The sequence below is a fragment of the Xiphophorus maculatus genome, chromosome 2 (genome assembly GCF_002775205.1).
Source record: "Xiphophorus maculatus strain JP 163 A chromosome 2, X_maculatus-5.0-male, whole genome shotgun sequence".
Lineage (NCBI taxonomy): Eukaryota > Metazoa > Chordata > Actinopteri > Cyprinodontiformes > Poeciliidae > Xiphophorus > Xiphophorus maculatus.
Window position 1 is genome coordinate 13,638,422 of NC_036444.1, and position 19,014 is coordinate 13,657,435.

The 19,014-nt window shown below is 39.0% G+C and overlaps 1 protein-coding gene across 3 annotated transcripts; it reads left to right on the forward strand.

Moving 5' to 3' along the window:
• Positions 1–2,725: 2,725 nt before the first annotated feature.
• LOC102237869 (zona pellucida sperm-binding protein 4-like) lies at positions 2,726–18,704 on the forward strand. 3 transcript variants are annotated; one of them, NM_001316908.1, is made up of 9 exons: positions 2,753–3,035; positions 3,345–4,139; positions 4,298–4,482; positions 4,574–4,671; positions 4,748–4,911; positions 4,994–5,186; positions 17,845–17,992; positions 18,068–18,146; positions 18,231–18,322. In NM_001316908.1, the coding sequence occupies exons 1-9, from the start codon at positions 2,753–2,755 to the stop codon at positions 18,320–18,322; spliced, it is 2,037 nt and encodes a 678-aa protein (NP_001303837.1). The 3 variants fall into 3 exon arrangements, with proteins under 3 accessions (XP_023198069.1, XP_023198074.1, NP_001303837.1); XM_023342301.1 differs by having other exon boundaries at positions 2,726–4,139; positions 18,231–18,704; XM_023342306.1 differs by lacking the exons at positions 17,845–17,992; positions 18,068–18,146; positions 18,231–18,322 and adding an exon at positions 9,519–9,838 and having other exon boundaries at positions 2,726–4,139.
• Positions 18,705–19,014: the final 310 nt, after the last annotated feature.

The window sequence follows — 19,014 nt, forward strand, 5'->3', positions numbered from 1 at the left end:
AAAGACAGAAAAACATGCTATTTAAATGATCAAGATGCACTTCCACATTTATATGTCATTTTAACACCATGCCCTGCAGTTATCGACATTTGCTTATAGTAGGAAAACATCTTGATAGTTAAGATGGTAAAATATAATGCTGTGAAATATTGAAAGCAAGCCTTTTTTTTTTTTTACATCTGTATTTGTATGTTCACTGTGAGAGGTTCCATCGTTGGGTTATTCCTCTCTGTATACACAGAGTATGTTCATTTCAATTTATTGTCCTAAAATATTATTAGAATAACATTTAAGAACTTTGTTCAGGGAGTTTAGCAAAACTACACTACAGAATAAGTAAAACCCAGTGTTTTCTGATTTTAGTTATTTAAAATAAAGTTCATAATTAGTTGCAGTCATTAGTTTTCCAATCAGTGCAACGTTGAAATGTCTTTCATCCTGTTTGTTTTGCTTTTTATTGTGTTCAAAACAATGCTATTTATTATTTTTATTTATTTATTTGTCAATTGTGGACCTTTATTTGTGGAATGCTTCCTTAATATGTACCCTGATTTTCACTGTATAGTACAATGTCACTGCAAAAAAATACAATAATTAAAAAACAGCACAACTACACAAATACTTTCAATGGGAATTTAACCGTCTTTTCCTGAAATAACATTACAACATAATCATGATAGATATCCTTTAGAATGGCAGAATGTGTGAAATCTGTGAAATATCTACGGTCAATTTGAAGATCGATTTTCATTAGGTTTTAGAAACTCAAATTCTCACTGAAAATTCGATTTTCTATTGTTGCATATAAAGGTGTGTTGAATCCTGTAGTAACAAACTAGAAATTAGACTGAGATTTATTAAAATGTTAAAGAGCGTTGCTTAGGTGGAAAATAACACATATTCTGGTTTAGATAATAAGTTGAACCCACTGCTCAACAAAAGGCTGCCTCACAATCCACAAAAAGTGGCCAACAACACTAGTGGCCTCAGTCTAATTGCCCCTTATTTAAGAGCTTTTTTATAAACAGGGTTATAAAAACATCAGAGTGGTAAATGAGCCAAAATTATAAACATCTTTCCTCTTTTCTCTGTTCTGTAGCATTAGTTAGCATGAACATAACTGTAGCAGTGTTTTAAGTGCAATGAGAACTGATTCCTGAACATTTCAGTGCCTTCTGTATTCCAGGTTTCTATTATGATATATGTATTAGCTTTATAAGCAATTAGAAACACTTGTCTAATCTTAGTCCATATGAAAAAGTCTGTGGTCTCTTTTCAGTAATTTAGGGCTGGTGTGATTTTATATTTCTTAGAAAAGTAGTTAATTTGAAAAAAGAGCATTCCTCCACAGTAAGGAATGCTAAAGCACAGCGTTTAGTTCTGCTGCCACACTTTTTATCTTAGTGTTTTATTGAAAGTAAAAAAATTGCTAAAAATGTGTAATGTTCCATGTCTTTTAGGCATTGAGACATGGTGATGATGAGTTTCAGAATGGGCAACAAATCAGATTTAGGTGTCAATGACTATTGCATGTTTTTTGGTGCCAGATAACTTGATCTGAGTGTTTTATAAACTGCTGATCTGCTTTTACTCTCATATCTAACCGACTCTTGGGTTTACAAACAATGGTGTGAAAGAGAGAAAACATCTGGTGAGTCAGCTGCAAAAGCTCCTTGTTGGTGTCAAAGGTCAGAGGAGATGATCAAAAGGCTACAGTAGCTCAAAAACATTTGTCAAAGCCATCTCTGAAGGGGTTATAGCTTAAACCTTGAAGATGGGCTTTAGCAGTAGAAGATCTCACCAGATAACTTTCATGTAAGAAAGGAAGCAGAGGCTACATGTCTAACAGGCTCACCAGGCTTGATTGGAAAAATATCTGTGAAGAGGATATTTTCCTGATATACTTTGGGCCCCAAAGCATCAATGGAAAATTATTTAAATGCTGTGGCCTATCTGAATATTAGTTATAAACAACCTATTCCCTTCTTCAACAGTGTCCGTATGGTTACTTACCAGGATGACTTTCCATTTCACAAAGCTTAAAATCATTTTAAAACTTTGTGTATGCTTAAGTTGTTTGTTTTTTTTTACAGTAGTCCAATGGACTCCGCAGTACCCAGATGTCAATCCTTGTGATATGTGATTTGCACTGACTGTGTAATGCTATCATTAAATATAACAATGGTACCATATACTTAATGTTCAAACCCCACTTTTGTAAATTAACCTCAAACCATAATCCTGGTCAGAAATACAAAGCATGGTAAAGAAAAATATTCTGTAAAACCTCTACATTTCATTTCTGAGGCAATTCTATGCTAAATGTTCTTTTCTACTGGGTTTTTGACATTGTTTGTATTTATAATACAAATATAAATAATAGGAGAACTAGTAAATGTGAGAATGAAAAAACACATTAGCTGAGGTACAGATCAAATGAAGCTGGAAGTCCAGAGAAAAGATCGATGTGTTTGTGATGATGTGCTAATAAAACAAACATTTGCTAAAGATAAATTTTGGGGTGTAAAGACCACATAAAAGTTATTGTGACCCGTAACATAATGTCATACTGTTATCTAACTCACTGACCTGATCTGATAAGACAGAATTGCCCTCCTTTGTATGAATGCTGGAAATTATTATTTCCCCAAGGGGTGGAGTCTGTAAAGCATTATGTCTGGGAAGACATAAATTAAACAACAGACAGAAAGTGGAGACTTGGGGACTAACCAGACCAGACAGCTGTGAGGTCATGGCAAGTCACTGGAGTGTCACTTGTTTGGCAGCACTAGCTCTGCTATGCTGCTTGGCTAGCAAGGAAGCAGAGGCACAGAAGAACCCTCACATGCCTCAGATGCCTCATTACCCTCAGCAACCTCAGAACCCTCAGCAACTTCAGAACCCTCAGCAACCTCAGAACCCTCACCCTCAACCTCAGAACCCTCAGCAACCTCAGAACCTTTACCCTCAACCTCAGAACCCTCAGCAACCTCAGAACCCTCAGCAACCTCAGAACCCTTACCCTCAACCTCAGAACCCCCACCAACCTCAGAACCCTTACCCTCAACCTCAGAATCCTCAGCAACCTCACAACCCTCAGCAACCTCAGAACCCTTACCCTCAACCTCAGAACCCTCAGCAACCTCAGAACCCCCAACCTCAACCTCAGAACCCTCAGCAACCTCAGAACCCTCACCCTCAATCTCAGAACCCTCAGCAACCTCAGAACCCTTACCCTCAACCTCAGAACCCCAAACCTCAGAACCCTCAGCAACCTCAGAACCCTCAGCAACCTCAGAACCCTTACCCTCAACCTCAGAACCCTCAGCAACCTCAGAACCCTTACCCCCACCAACCTCAGAACCCTTACCCTCAACCTCAGAACCCTCAGCAACCTCAGAACCCTCAACAACCTCACTATCCTCACTACCCTCAGCAACCTCAGAACCCTTACCCTCAGCAACCTCAGAACCTTTACCCCCAGCAACCTCAGAACCCTTACCTTCAACCTCAGTCGCAAAGTCGAATTCTGAACCCCCAGCAATTGCCATATGATGCTTCAAAGCCTCAGTATCCTCCATATCCTATGCCCCAAATGCCTGCTAGACCTCAGTATCCTGAGCCACAGATGCCTGCTAGACCTCAGTATCCTGAGCCACAGATGCCTGCTAGACCTCAGTATCCTCAGCCACAGATGCCTGCTAGACCTCAGTATCCTCAGCCACAGATGCCTGCTGGACCTCAGTATCCTCAGCCACAGATGCCTGCTGGACCTCAGTATCCTCATCCACAGATGCCTGCTGGACCTCAGTATCCTCAGCCACAGATGCCTGCTGGACCTCAGTATCCTCATCCACAGATGCCTGCTGGACCTCAGTATCCTCAGCCACAGATGCCTGTTAAACCTCAGTATCCTCAGCCACAGATGCCTGTTAAACCTCAGTATCCTCAGCCACTGAAACCTCAAACAGCCACCATTCCTCCCTTGAGACCACAAGACCTTTTGATTCCTAGCCCTAAAAGGTGTGATGTGCCAACAGCTTCAAGAGTACCATGTGGAGCTCCAGACATCACTGCCACTGAATGTGAGGCCAGAGATTGCTGCTTTCAAGGCCAGTCTTGCTACTTTGGAAAAGGAGGTGAGTGTTGAACTGGCTACTCTTGTAAGACGAAAACTGAAATACATTAGCTTGTAAAACATCTCATTCAAAACGAAAGTGACTAATCGGAAGTTCTTACAAGTGGAATTTGGTGTGCATAGTTTAACTTATCATATTGTGTCTTTTTTTTCCATTAGTGACAGTCCAGTGTACCAAGGATGGCCAATTTATTGTTGTTGTAGCCAAAGACGTCACCCTGCCCCACATTGACCTTGAAACAATCTCACTGTGGGGAGGAGGTCCAGGCTGTACACACGTTGACTCTAATTCCATTTTTGCTATCTATTTCTTTCCTGTTACTGCCTGTGGCACTGTTGTCATGGTAAAATAAAAATTTAAAAATTGCTTTAATTTAGGCAATAATCTGGTTATTTTTCAATAATTACCCATTTTGCCATTTTAACACATTGTAGGAGGAGCCTGGAGTTATAATATATGAGAACAGTATGACATCTTCCTATGAAGTGGGTATTGGGCCTCTTGGAGCCATTACCAGGGACAGCAGCTATGAGTAGGTGAACATTAGAAAAGTATCATATTTTAAGAATAAATATATAAGCCAGTTCAACACCCATTCTCTTTTCCAGATTACTCTTCCAGTGTAGGTACATTGGCACCTCAGTTGAAACTCTGGTGGTCGAAGTTCTGCTGTTGGATAATCCTCCTCTGCCAGTTGCTGTTGGTCTTGGACCCATCAGAGTGGGTCTGAAGTTGGGCAATGGCCAGTGCATTACAAAGGGTTGCAACGATGGTCAGTATATATTGCCCGCAAAGTGATGCCGACCATTTTGCAAACTTGGCTGTCGTAATAACTTGTGCGTTTGGTCTCCCAGTGGATGCGGCCTACACCTCTTACTATCAGGACTCAGACTATCCTGTTGGCAAAGTACTGAGGGATCCAGTGTATGTGGAAGTTCAGCTGCTTAACAAGACAGATCCCACACTGGTTCTGACTCTTGGACGCTGTTGGGCAACTACAGGCCCCAACCCTCACAGCCTGCCCCAGTGGGACATTCTGATTAATGGGTAACTAAAACACTTTTTTCCGCTATATTAGTAATGATAACAAGCTGGTTCTTTACATCTATGTCAATTATGTTTATTAGAAAGATTTTCTTAATGCTATTTGAATCTGAGTGAGATGGATGTTAAATTTTATTATAAAAAGTTATTAAAATTGAGGGAAAATGATACTATAATAGACAAGTTTATCTGCAAAATAGAAGTACAAATTAACTTTTATGGATAAAATACATTTAAATCTCACAAAAGTAAGTACTGTGCAGAACTCTGCAAGATAATAAGGGAACTTGCTGTTGTGTAGTGAACAAATAAACTTATAATGATGCAAGTGACATTTCTACAGTTCAGCACAAAGCCTTTCATAGCCCTTGCAGTTTTAGATTTGAAGCAATATTTTAATTTTATCAACATATCTGACTGGAAGTATTTTTAGCAAATTGAAGTCCCAGTCTGAGTCTTCACTTGAATCTGTTAGAGAACTTGTGGAGGGAGCTAAAAATCAGGGTAATGGCATGGAGGATTTTCAACCTTCATGACTTGTAGCTCATCACCGAAGATAAGTCATCAAAAATATCGGTGTAAGAAAAGGCTCAGCAATTATGGGAAGGGCTTGATTAATGCCTTTTTCAATTAAATGTTTTGAAAGCAGATAATCATCCTACATTCTTTTAGTATCTTTTGTTAGATACCAATCTCATTTCTAATCAGAGAGAAACTTAATAATTTTGGACTTTTTTGTAGAAAACACCCCTTATTGCTTACTGAGTTTTAATAGAGAAACACAATGTTTTTGATAAGATATTAGTGGGGCCTGCCATAGCAATGCATAGGTAGGGCAGTGACTGACTTGCCATAGATGTATGGAAGGCAATATTGTTCTACCATGGATAGAATGTCTCTTTATTATTATTGGGGCCTGCCATAGCAATGCATAGGGAGAGCAGTGACTGACTTGCATTAGCACAAACTTTTTTATTTTCACTGTTCCCCACTAGTGCACTAACTTGCAGAGCAAGGCAGTGCATTAGCATTAGCCTTTTTCCTAAAACAAGCTTTTTAGCTACTTCTTATACATTAGCTATGTTTAGTATACTGAATGGAGAAAGTCTATGTAAGACAACATGCTATTGACAGTGTTTAGGCTAACATTAGTATTTTGGCTCGTTTTAGCTTAAACACAAGTTTTAACATAGTGAATGGCTCAAGTCCATGTTAGTCAGCATGCTTGTGACTCTCCACATGCTCTTGAGTACATTGTAGCTTACTTTTATCATTGATGCTAATTTTCAGCATCAGAACGCTGGGTTCCAACCGACGAGCACACTTTTCTCAGGCCCTGTTTAAATCTCTTCAGAAATTTTCTAGTTATAATTATTTATTTTTCTTCTGTTAATGCAGCTCTACCGCTGCGTGCCCCCCCACAAAGATGGTATCAAAACTTGTGGCTCGATCCCAGCATTGGAGCTATTACTTTTAGTGGGAATCGGAGTTATGATGGTACGGTGCCCTCTAGGGGACATGGGGATTTTTTTTTCTTTTGTGTTACCTCGCAATAAGTTTTGCTTTCCCTAGCAATATGCTTGCAATATTTGCTGGTCTATTTTGTATACAATCACAAATGTCAATTTAACATTTCAAATATATACATATTTCAAGAACCTAAATGTGCGGCAAATGGTGTTAGAGGGCCGCACTGGGTTAACTCGGGGAATCTCATCTGCCCGACGCTTGTCGAACAGATGACAATCAACTCCAGGCCACTTCTTTGTTCTGTCACAATGTTCGATTTATTCCATTTTGATTATCATGCATCAAACTTTACAAGTACTGCGGCAGACTGACCAGGCCAAACAATGCACCACTGCCGCTTCCTCATATACACAAAGCCAGGATGCCAGTAACCTTCCCATTCATACTAGGTTACAGTCACGCCTACATCGACGCACCCACCACCCAAAAGTCAAAGCCGCGTGCTCCTGTCATATCAATAATGACTTATTTCATCCATATGACTCTTACAGAACCTGAGTGAAAGCGTGTTTATTATTATTAACTCCTTGGTGCACAAAACTGATTGAAACTTGATTTAACTGCATGTTTATGTCTGTTTGTGTAAGGTTGAGATGAAGCTGCACATGAAAACGGCCTTTTAAACCATTCAGAATACCAGCACAATAGAGACACAATCAAAACTGTCAGATGGCTCATTACCCCATGATGATAACTCAGAAATAGTCCAAATAGTTTGGATGTATGTTTATTTCTTTCCTACTTACAGAAAGTTTCTGTTTCTAGGTTTGTGGTCCATTTCCATACTAAAGAAAGAGATATAAAACTTCAGATATTTCACAAAGAGATATTAACATTCATGGAAAAACCTTACATAACCTTGTATTAAAGCAGAAAGTACGGCGGCCCCGTAAGAAAGGCTTACAGTATTAAATTATGCAGAGTGAACTGATCAGTACATTATTCCGAGAAAACGCAAAAGATTTTGCGAGGGAACGTAAAAGTTTTGCGAGGGAAAGCAAAAAAATTTCCAAAAAATTTGGAGCCCTCCAAGGAGCCCCTTAGAGAGCTCCGTACGATGGCGACGTAAAAAGCAAAAGACGAGCAAAATTTCCAACTTCCGGGACACAGAGTGTAACTGAAACCAACTGCCGCTCCATTAGAGTGAGAAATGGAGTGGATTTTTGACCACCTAAACAATTTTGAAATCGCCCTCACGCCTACAAAAATTGCGCGATTGTTATGAAAGTCGGTCAGGACATCGCACCGAATGCCTGCTTCCGTAAAATGTTTTCAAAATTTCTCCAGGGTTGACAGTTTTCTGTCAAGGTGCTTCAGATCAAAGTAGTGTGACAGGGTAACCTCAGGCTCCCAGACAGTCATTTTCATCCTTTTCTCAAAAATTTCAGAGCTCAGCGCACACCATCTCTCTCTCATCACTATTACTGTGAGAGAGCAAGAGAGATATTAATTGCGGTACTATCGGAGACAAGAAATAGCCCTCTCATATGCTTCAAACGATTTTCGAATACATCTCACAGTTTCTGAACGGGAAGGAGTTGTTCGGACTGCATTTTTTTAGAAAAACTGAATGGGTGTCTCACAAAGATAGAATTTTTTCTCCACCTAGCCTATATACCATGGACTTCCGTTTTAGCACTTCCACATTTTTTTACCACATAGACCACTTGGGGCGCAGGCCACAGTATGTTAACAATGGCTCCTCGGTCGCTGCAGGACTGTTAATGATGCTTATAGAATTATTCAGACATCCTGAAATGCTCCAACAACAACAAAGGATTTAAGCTGGATGTGTCAAACTTCACAATAACTTCAAAGGCAAGTTAATAAATCATTTGTATTCACCATAATGCCTCATGTCTGACGTAGCCAACAGGGACAATCTTACAAAGATGCTATGTAAACATTAAGTGTTTTGATTATCTGTTCGATGTGCGATCTATCTGTGCAATGATGTTTTATATAGATATATCTACAGTACAGACCAAAAGTTTGGACACACCTTTTAATTCAATGAGTTTCCTTTATTTTCATGACTATTGACATTGTAGATTCACACTGAAGGCATCAAAACTATGAATAACACATGTGGAAATATGCACTAACAAAAAAGTGTAAAACAACTGAAAATACCCCTTATATTCTAGTTTCTTCAAAGTAGCAACCTTTTGCTGTGATTACTGCTTTGCACACACACTGCATTTTCTTGATGAGCTTCAAGAGGTAGTCACCTGAAATGGTTTTCACTTCATAGGTGTGCCCTGTCAGGTTAATAAGTGGGATTTCTTGCCTTATAAATAGTCATGAAAATAAAGAAAACCCATTGAATTAGAAAGGTGTGTCCAAACCTTTGGTCTGTACTGTATATACAGTATGTATAGATAGAGATATCTATATATATCTATATATGTATATAGATATATACAGTATATCCATATATCTATATATATAGTACCCAACGAGTAACTATCAGTCGAAGCTGAAGTTAGCGTCCTAATGTAGCTTCTAATTCGGATAATAGCTAAACGATTACACTTACCTTTTCACTATCTTGAGCATTTTTAATGTGTTGTATTTTAAAGCCTACAACACCCAGACATTTCAAGCCTAACTGGACTATTCTGCACTAATAGCAGAATAAATAAAACATTTGTGAAACCTTCAAAATGATTTGTGAAATTGGTAAATATTGATGAATCTCATAACGCTTTTTGCATCTGGAACGCATTAGATCTGAATTATTGAATTGGCATTATTTGTTATTTTATCTTTCTGTTCAATTTCTTTTTTATATCTTTATTATAGCTGGAGTTGGACAGGAGTTCTGTTTGGTGGCTTCCTGAAGGGAGGGATCGGCTGAGCTAATGCTGTCAACAGCTTTTCCGTCTCCTGCTATTAACTTTTTTGCTTTTCTCTATATAGAAAGTATTCCTATCCGTAGCTCTGTTTCCATTTTGTATGTTTGCTCTATTTTTTATTTTTACCTTAATGCTTACCTGGTCAATTGAAGTGGCAATGTACATCCTCTTTACTGGCAAATGTGTCAGAACCACATGGACTGTGCTGGTTACGTCAGATCAATCTGAATCTTTATTTCTCATTAAAACGACTTCTTGTAATTTTAAGACATCACTATAAAACTGCATATTTATTCTGCTGTTATGATGACTGCATTCTCGTAATTAAAAATTCTTGTATCCTGGCCAGGGGCGCCATATAGGGGGGGAAGTTAGGGCAATTCCAAGGGCCCCTGACTGACAGGGGGCCCTCCCACATTTTTTTTTTCTTATCCACCTTATTCCTGGGAGGCTTACTGGGGAAACGATTATGGGTCTTACTTCCGGCGCCCACCGGAAGTAGCAGTATTTCACTGTAATTTGTAGGGTTTTTTGCTAGTCTATATTCATGACAGACGTTACATCTCTGTTTTTGGTTATAATACAATATTTAGTAAAACTAGTTTACTGACACACCGTCCGCTATCAGAGAGCTGCTCAGTACAGATTATCGTAATTGTGAGTTTAATCACGGGGAGCGACAGGAACACGATCGTTAAGTTTTGTAATGGAATTATCGTGAATTAGCAGCACTGCTAGCAGCTCATTTCTCTGAAGAACTCACAGTAATAAAGAAAAAAGCAGACAAGCTGGTCAGAGATCTGAGCTGTAGGTTTGTGCCAACAGTATAAAACACCAGAACTACACAATATTAGCCTGGTGTGATGTGAATTTTATTTTTCGTTAGAATTAAAACAATTATAACATTCATGATCTGAGTCTTTATAATTATGATTGGGATAGCAAAATTTATTTATAAGACAAAATAAAATATCTGGGATTATTTAGTCCATCACGACCTGAACCTCGAGGTTCTCCGTTGCTGAGTGTCGCTGCAAATCAGCACAGAAATAACCGCAGCTGTAATACAGAGAATCTCCCCACTGGACTAGAACCAAACCGAATCACACATTAACCTGTCATAGAGAGCAACTTGCCACTGGAAAGTGTCATAAGATGCCCTTGTGACCCTCGGGTAACTGTTGTGCTGTTCGTGACTATACTCTAATAATCAGGCCACGTTTACACCGTGTTCCAAATTATTATGCAAATTGGGTTAAAGTGTCATAAAGATAATTTTTTTTGTTGTGCTATTACATTTATAGATGGTATTGTGTGTCAGGGCTCTTTGAATCACTATTATTAATTTCAGAGAGCTGGGTTGATTAGTTTGTCTGGTGAGCTTAATTAAAGGAAATCTACTTAAGAAGGATGTTGTTCCACATTATGAAGCAGGCCACAGGTTTCAAACAATATGGGAAAGAGAAAGGATCTCTCTGCTGACTAAAATCATCAGGTAGTGTAGTGCTGTATGACAAGGTATGAAAACATTAGATATTTAACGAAAACTGAAGCGTTATTGTTCTGTGAAGAGATTTGCAGCTGATTCAGAACAAAGATGGGTTTGTACAGATAAAGGCATAATGAGGAAGGTTTCTGTTAGACAAATTCATCGGATTAAGAGAGCAGCTGTTAAAATGCTCTTACAAAGCAGCAAACAGTTACTTGAAGCTGCTGGTGCCTCTGGAACCTCAAGGTGGAGGATCCTCCAGAGGCTTGCGGTGAATGAACCTACTATTCGGCCCCTAACCAGAGCTCACAAGCAGAAACGGTCGCAGTGGGCCCAGCCATACATGAAGATTAATCTTCAAACAGACTTGTTCACTGATGACTGCTGTGCAACCCTGGATGGTCCAGATGGACGGAGTAGTGGATTGGTGGTGGATGGCCACCACATCCCAACATGACTGTGACGTCAGCAAGGAGGTGGTGGAGTCATGTTTGGGCCGAAATCATGGGGAGAGAATCATTGGTCGGCCCCTTCAGAGTCCCTGAAGGTGTGAAAATGACCTCAGCAAAGTATATGGACTTTCTGACTGATCACTTTCTTTCATGGTTCAAAAAGAAGACCGTACCTTCAGCAGCAAAATCATCCTCATGCATGACAATGCACCATCTCATGCTGCAAGGAATACCACTGTGTCATTGGCTGCTATGGGCATAAAAGGGGAGAAACTCATGGTGTGGTCACCATCCTCCTCTGACCTCAGCCCTATTGAGAACCTTTGGAGTTTCCTCAAGCAGAAGATCTGAGGGTGGAATCCAGTTCATATCAAAACAGCAGCTCTGGGAAGGTATTCTGACATCCTGCAAAGAAATTTAAGCAGAAACTATCCACAAACTCACAAGTTCAATGGATGCAAAAATTGTGCAGGTGATATCAAAGAAGGGGTCCTATGTTAACATGTAACTTGGTCTGTTAAGATGTTTTTGATTTAAATAGCGTTTGATTTTAGTACATGTGACCATTTAATGCTGCACATTCGCAGAATGACCGTTTGCAGTTCTTTATAATCCATAAAATGTTTAGAAAATCTGCTGTGCATAATAATTTGGAAAAGTGCATTTTGAGTTTTTTATTTTTGAAAAAAATACTTTTCTCATGGGGAGCTTTGTTCAGTAAAATTTGATTTATACTGTAATAGTTCATGACTTGAAAATTATACTGACCGTCATTTGCATTGACCATTTAGAAAAATCTGAGAAAATATCACTTGCATAATAATTTGGAACACGATGTAGTTTGTGGATGCAGCAAGTGTGTTTTGAAAGTCCTCCCAAAACAAAAGCGGTAGTTTTCATTGCCTACGGACAAATAAAGAAACAAAAAGAATTTGGCTAAAAATTCTAAACTTGAAGAGACAACCCAAAATGCTTTATGTGTGCTCATTTCATTGTGTGGACAAAAAGTCAACGGAAGAAAACCCGCATCTGCATCCGTAGCAACTGAGTGAAGTAGCTACATATGCTAGTGCGGGTAGCTAGATATGCAAGGGCGACTTGAAGAAATGCGGCCATTTCTTCAAGTTGCCATCCCTCCCCGTAATAGCTGTAGGTTCCGGTAAACCAATAGTGTCACATTTAAGCTACGATAGCTGGTGTTCCCACATATTTTATAGCCTAAAACCTCTGACGAAAGCCGGTTAGCGAGTTACTAACATGTAAACAAATGGCAGTTCCGGTTTGCGGCGGAAGTCGCGCCCATAAATCACGCAAAGCCTCATGGGGGCTAGGAATAAGGTGGCTAGAAATAGAGAAAAAGATGGGGCCCTGTCAATTACAAAATTAATCATAGAGTTTTTAAAAATTGTTTTAGCAGTAAAAATTAAATGTTACCACTCCCAATCCAAAAAACACATATCAATATTTACGCTGAACACCCCCCTGGATCTGCATGAAATGGTTCGTTCCTGCTTGGCTCGACGGTGTTCAGCAACAGTCAGAAGAGAACGACTGTGGGAGTTACTATGCTGCCAAGAAAAATGGTTTCACAAAGAAAGAGAACAAAGACAAGAGTGTCAATTTATAGCCTAGTTTTTCTCCAAGAGAGGAGGGTAGACTGCGAGATTGTCAACCATTTAGCTTAGCTACAGACTACTGTTTGCCTCCATTTCACTAGCATCTAATGAATGAAGGGAAGAATTTAACAACATATTTATATATTTAACTTTACCCTGTACTACGGTGGCCGACAGGTGCAAATGCGCAGCAAAAGAGAAAACATGCAAACAAAAAAGAAGACACCCCCGAATGAAATGCAGCAAATAAAAAGAGAGACGCAAACACCCCCGAATGAAATGCAGCAAATAAAAAGAGAGACGCAAACACCCCCGAATGAAATGCAGCAAATAAAAAGAGAGACGCAAACACCCCCGAATGAAATGCAGCAAATAAAAAGAGAGACGCAAACACCCCCGAATGAAATGCAGCAAATAAAAAGTGAGACGCAAACACCCCGAATGAAATGCAGCAAATAAAAAGTGTTGAAAACGGAAGTGCTCCAGACCACTAGGGGGAGTCAAAGAAAATAGTATTCATTTCTATGGGACCAGATGCAAGATTCAGAGAAAGAAATTTGAAAGAAAGTTAAGGTATCTCTCTGAATCTTGCATCTGGAAAGTGTGATTATTGTGAGAAGTCTGAAACAATAGAGCATGTTATTTTAGAGTGTTGTAAGTATGAAGAAGAGAGAATATGCATGCTGAGAGAGTGTGTAGGTATTAAAGAAAGGTTTAATTTAATAGAATTTTTGAGGAGAGATTTCGGGAGTAGACATATTCAAATAATTATTCGGTATCTTAAAAAACAAAGCTATTTCATAGGATATGAGTAGAGCAAGTTGGGTGTGAGTGTGTAAAGAATATCAAAGAGGGGTATATAAAGCTATAAGCAAGTTGGATAATATAAGCAGGTGTGTATGTGTGGGGGTATGTTTAATCAGGAGTTAATGGAGGGAAAAGGTAGAAAGTGAAAGTTTATAGACCATCTCGAACCACACTCCATACTGGTAAGTGGCGGTAATGCTACTGTAAGTTTGTTGCCAACCGCCAATAAATACCAAGAAGAAGAAGAAGAAGAATCTTGCATCTGGTCCCATAGAAATGAATACTATTTTCTTTGACTCCCCCTAGTGGTCTGGAGCACTTCCGTTTTCAACACTTTTTATTTGCTGCATTTCATTCGGGGGTGTTTGCGTCTCTCTTTTTATTTGCTGCATTTCATTCGGGGGTGTTTGCGTCTCTCTTTTTATTTGCTGCATTTCATTCGGGGGTGTTTGCGTCTCTCTTTTTATTTGCTGCATTTCATTCGGGGGTGTTTGCGTCTCTCTTTTTATTTGCTGCATTTCATTCGGGGGTGTCTTCTTTTTTGTTTGCATGTTTTCTCTTTTGCTGCGCATTTGCACCTGTCGGCCACCGTACTGTACCTCTTACCACACTTAACAACAGATGAGTCGGTTAGCAGCAGCTCTAACTCCGATACCAGTATAACCTTTAACCCTGTCCCAGTGAAAAAGGTGACCAACACTGTTCAATCTGTGTGGATTTTTCCTGTTGCTCTACTCTTTTTACAGTTACACAACAAAAACAATTTATTTATTACTCACAGAAATTCAAACAATCTTTATAAATTTTTCCATTAGCACACTAAGCAGTGAGTAAATGAGGTTGATTGACAGCACTAAGACTGTCCTGGTTCTGATTGGTTGTTTTTGGTCAGAACCGAGCATTTCTTTAGACAGCAATAGCAACCCAGGAGGTGGAGGAGATTGATATTTTCACAGATTATCTGTTTCTTAGCAAACTGTCTTAACATGGTGACAGCTTTAACAAATATGGAGAAAACATATTTTTTTATTAGAGTTATATTCTGCCACTTGAACAAAATACAAAAAAGTAGAATTTTTTGAGAGGTCTGGATTGTTTCATGTACATTTTGCACATTGCTTGTGAGTGTTGCTGGAGGGGAGAGAAATTTCAATGAGCTAAAACTATTTTTAAAAAATTAAGCAACCTATTGGCAGCCTGTGGACTGTTGGATGTAAAAATTATGTAAAAATTATGAGCAGTGAATATTGTGCTAGGATCAATATTGGATCAATGAAAGCAAGGCAGTTGCAAGCCTTTAAAATTGTGACGCTTTTGATGGGTCAGATAGACTCAAGAAACTGTAACAGCAGCTGCAAAGGGGGACCCAAATAAATTTTTTGTCATGGGGCCCAAGATTCCTGGCGGCCCCCCAGATCCTGGTCACAGATTGGCGACCTGTCCAGGGTGTACCCCGCCTCTCGCCCGAAACGTTTACTGGAGATATTCACCAGCACCCCTCCCGATCCCACTAGGGACAAGGGTGTACAGAAAATGGACGGCTGGATGTATCTGGCCATAATGCCAAGATACATCTCAGCTACAGTGAGATCCTCAAGTTTGAAGTTTGAAGTTCTGGTTGTTGTACAACTACCAGAAGAGATGATTGAAATAAAGGCACTTTTTGAAAGTATTTTCTGTAATTTTATTATAGAAATTGAGTACGGGAGGAATCGATTAAAATCAAATCTGGTATGAAAATAAATCTTGTAAGTCATATCATCCAGCCTTATTCAGTTTATTGAATTACATGACTAACTGCATATTTCTTAATATTCACAAGTATAGAACAAAAAAGCCCACAAAACAACATATTTTGTCCTGATTAACCGCCAAAACAATGACTTGTTTACAGTGGTAACGACATTGCAGACGGCAAACTAAAGCAATTTATAAATAACTTTACAAGCTTCCTGTCATGTAAACTAAAAACATGAAGTAATACAGCAGCTTAATGAAAGCCAGGGTATAAAACAAATTAAATAAAACTTACCGTAATCTTCGATGAAATAAAACACATGAAACGAAACTTCCACAGGTAGGATGTATAAGAAATATGCTGAGTAAGCAATATGAGGCGTAGTATTGATGTGCGCATGCGCATTACCACAAGGTAGGACGGATTTATGGGTAGCACAGATAAACATGTTACCTGTGTGGTTTGGATCATGTTGCTCAGTGTTGGTAGAACAGAAAGACAGAATAATTTTCAGGATGAAGTGTTGCTGCCCTCGGCTGCTCTTAAATTACCTTGCCTGGTATCGGAGGGGCGCTCCGGCTGCATGTTAAGTGTATTTTATATAATTGTAATATTTCAAAAAACTAAAGAGTTGCCTAAAAATAATTTAATATTCGGTATACAAACGCATACATCAACACACACACATTGACTTACCTTGTGCCGAATCGCTGCCTCTGTTCTCAGCCTGTTCCCGTAACAGTGGATTTCCCCCCGCATTATTTTCCTCCAACAAATTATTCCAGTGAACGAAGCAGGTACAGCTCCCTTTCAACCTCCGTCTTCCCATTTCTGACGCTGGATCTTCAATTTCCTCAAGTTTGAAATAGCAGGCAGCTACAAACTTTACCAGTGTTAGCTTTAGTGGCTACATTTTGGCTATGGTCTGTTGTCGCCTTTATATCAGCAAGAAAATGAAAAAACTAAGCACTGGATTGTACCAGCTAATTACTGGACACAACAAAACTCAGCTGTACCAGTAGCTCAAAGATATTTTAACTTTTGCGTCTTGTTCATGGTACAGCTCTTGCAGATACAGCTAAAAACAGTAGGAGCAAGCGGTATCCGGAAACCATCTATGTGGCGAAAATTTAAACGGAAGTACGTCACCACTGCTGTGGGTATTGCTGGGTTTCAGATGACGTAGCACCGATTTCACCCAATGTAGATGGAGGGCCAGAAGTAAATGCAGCCCATTTATTTCTGTTGATCCAGCATCAAAATGCCTAAAGTCTGTGTCCTGTACAGTTGTTCCAACCGTTCTAATAGAGAGAAAGATGAACGTTATTTTCGTGTTTCGAACGTAGTTGGTCACAAGGGAATTCATTTTTAAAAACTTACCGAAAAAAACTGGATGGATCAACAATCTACAGCTAAAAACAGGCGGTGCTGAAACTAACAATGCCAGAGTTTGCAGCGCCGAGTTTCTAACAGGTAACGATTGCATCGTTTAAATTGTATTTTCAGATATTTTATTGGACAATTACTTAGAAAGACAAGCATTCATATGTAAGGTAAGATATATTATTTTTATGCCCTAGCGTGGTTGTCCTCAGAGTGCTAACGTTGTTAGCAGCTAGCCTAACTCTAAAATAAAAGCCTGAATGTTCTTCTCAGTATTAGCCCTTACTATCTGTTTCTCTGAGGTTATTGCACTGCCTTGCTAATGTCTGTGCTAGTGCACAAACATTAGCATTTCACTGCCCTCCACTAGTGCAGCATTAGCTTTTTCCCTAAAATAAGCTTTTATCTATTTTTATTATTTATTAGCCATGTTTAGTATACTGAATGGAGAAAGTCAATGTAAGACAACATGCTAGTGATACCCCACATGCCACTGGCAACATCTAGGCTAGCATTAGCATTTTGGCTAATTTTAGCTTACACACCAGTTTTAACCTACTGAATGGATTAAGTCCATGTTAGTCAACATGCTTGAGATTCTACACATGCTATTAATATTAGCTAAGCTTAGCATTGATGCAAATTTTTAGCATCAGAACACTGGGTTCTAACCGATGGGCACACTTTGGCAGGCCCCGTTTAAATTTCTTCAGAAATGTTCTGGTTATGCTGTGCTGTTTGTCTTAACACACCCATGTTGACCCCAGTATTACTCCATTTCCATCCAGATGTCCATATGCAGATGATCGTTACCTCTCCACACTGGTTCCAGTGGGTCCTTCATCTGGTCTGGAATTTCCAACTCACTACCGACGTTTCATTTTCAAAAAGTTTACCTTTGTGGACACCAATTCAATGGAACCCCTAAGAGAATACGTAATGAATGCAGGACCCTGACAAAAACAACCACTGTTATTAGATATTATTTCTGATAATGTTTTTCTTCTTCAGGTGTACATTCATTGTAGCACAGCTGTGTGCGTTCCAGGGCATGGTGTAAGCTGTGAACCATTATGTCACACTATAGGAAGTAAGTGATTCATTTGAAAACCTACAAAAATATAATGATCAACAGACACCCAGATGTGACCATAGTTTTCATGTCATTGTGCAGAGAGAGACACAGAGGCTGCAGAGGAGAGGAAGGTTGAACCAAAGGTTGTGGTTTCATCTGGACAAGTGATTATGACTGCCCCTCAGGAGTGAGCAGAGTCAACCTAAGCAATTCAACCGGGAACATTTAGAAAAAACACTTTAAAAATTAATGCAGTTGTTGAACAGTAAAAAAAAAAGTAACTGTATTTCTAAGTAAATGATCACACAATATATAACCAGCAGTTGATTCAGTTTTGAAGATAGAATGATTGGTTCTTGTTGCATATAAAAGTTGTTTACTTGACAACATGTTTAAAGTTGTATTTAGTGGTTTTGTTGTACAATTTTGAATTGTATGAATTCTCCAAATATGTCGAGCATGAAAAAACCAAATGGCATCGCAGGAGCACCCCAAGTTTAAATGGTAATAGTTTCAAACTTCTGTTGACAAACTGCATGAATTAAAATGTAAAAAAATAAATAAATAAATCAATATATTGATATTTGTAAATCCAATGAAACAAAATGTAACAAAAGTTGAAGATAGAAGAGTTGCTACAAATCTTTTATGTATACATTGAAAAAAACTATTTTACACGTAAATTAGGTGCAAGGGGATCAGTATTCTTGCTAGTGTGACTGAACAAAATAAACATTTAGAAGCAAACAAAACCAGAGGTTCTGACTTTTAAAAGGTTACTGTGACCCAAAGAGTCAACAAAATAGAGTAAAAGAATTATGTAAACCTCTGGTTGGAAGACCTTGGCTGGTGATTATTTAGCATCAGTTTGTGCCGGTCATTG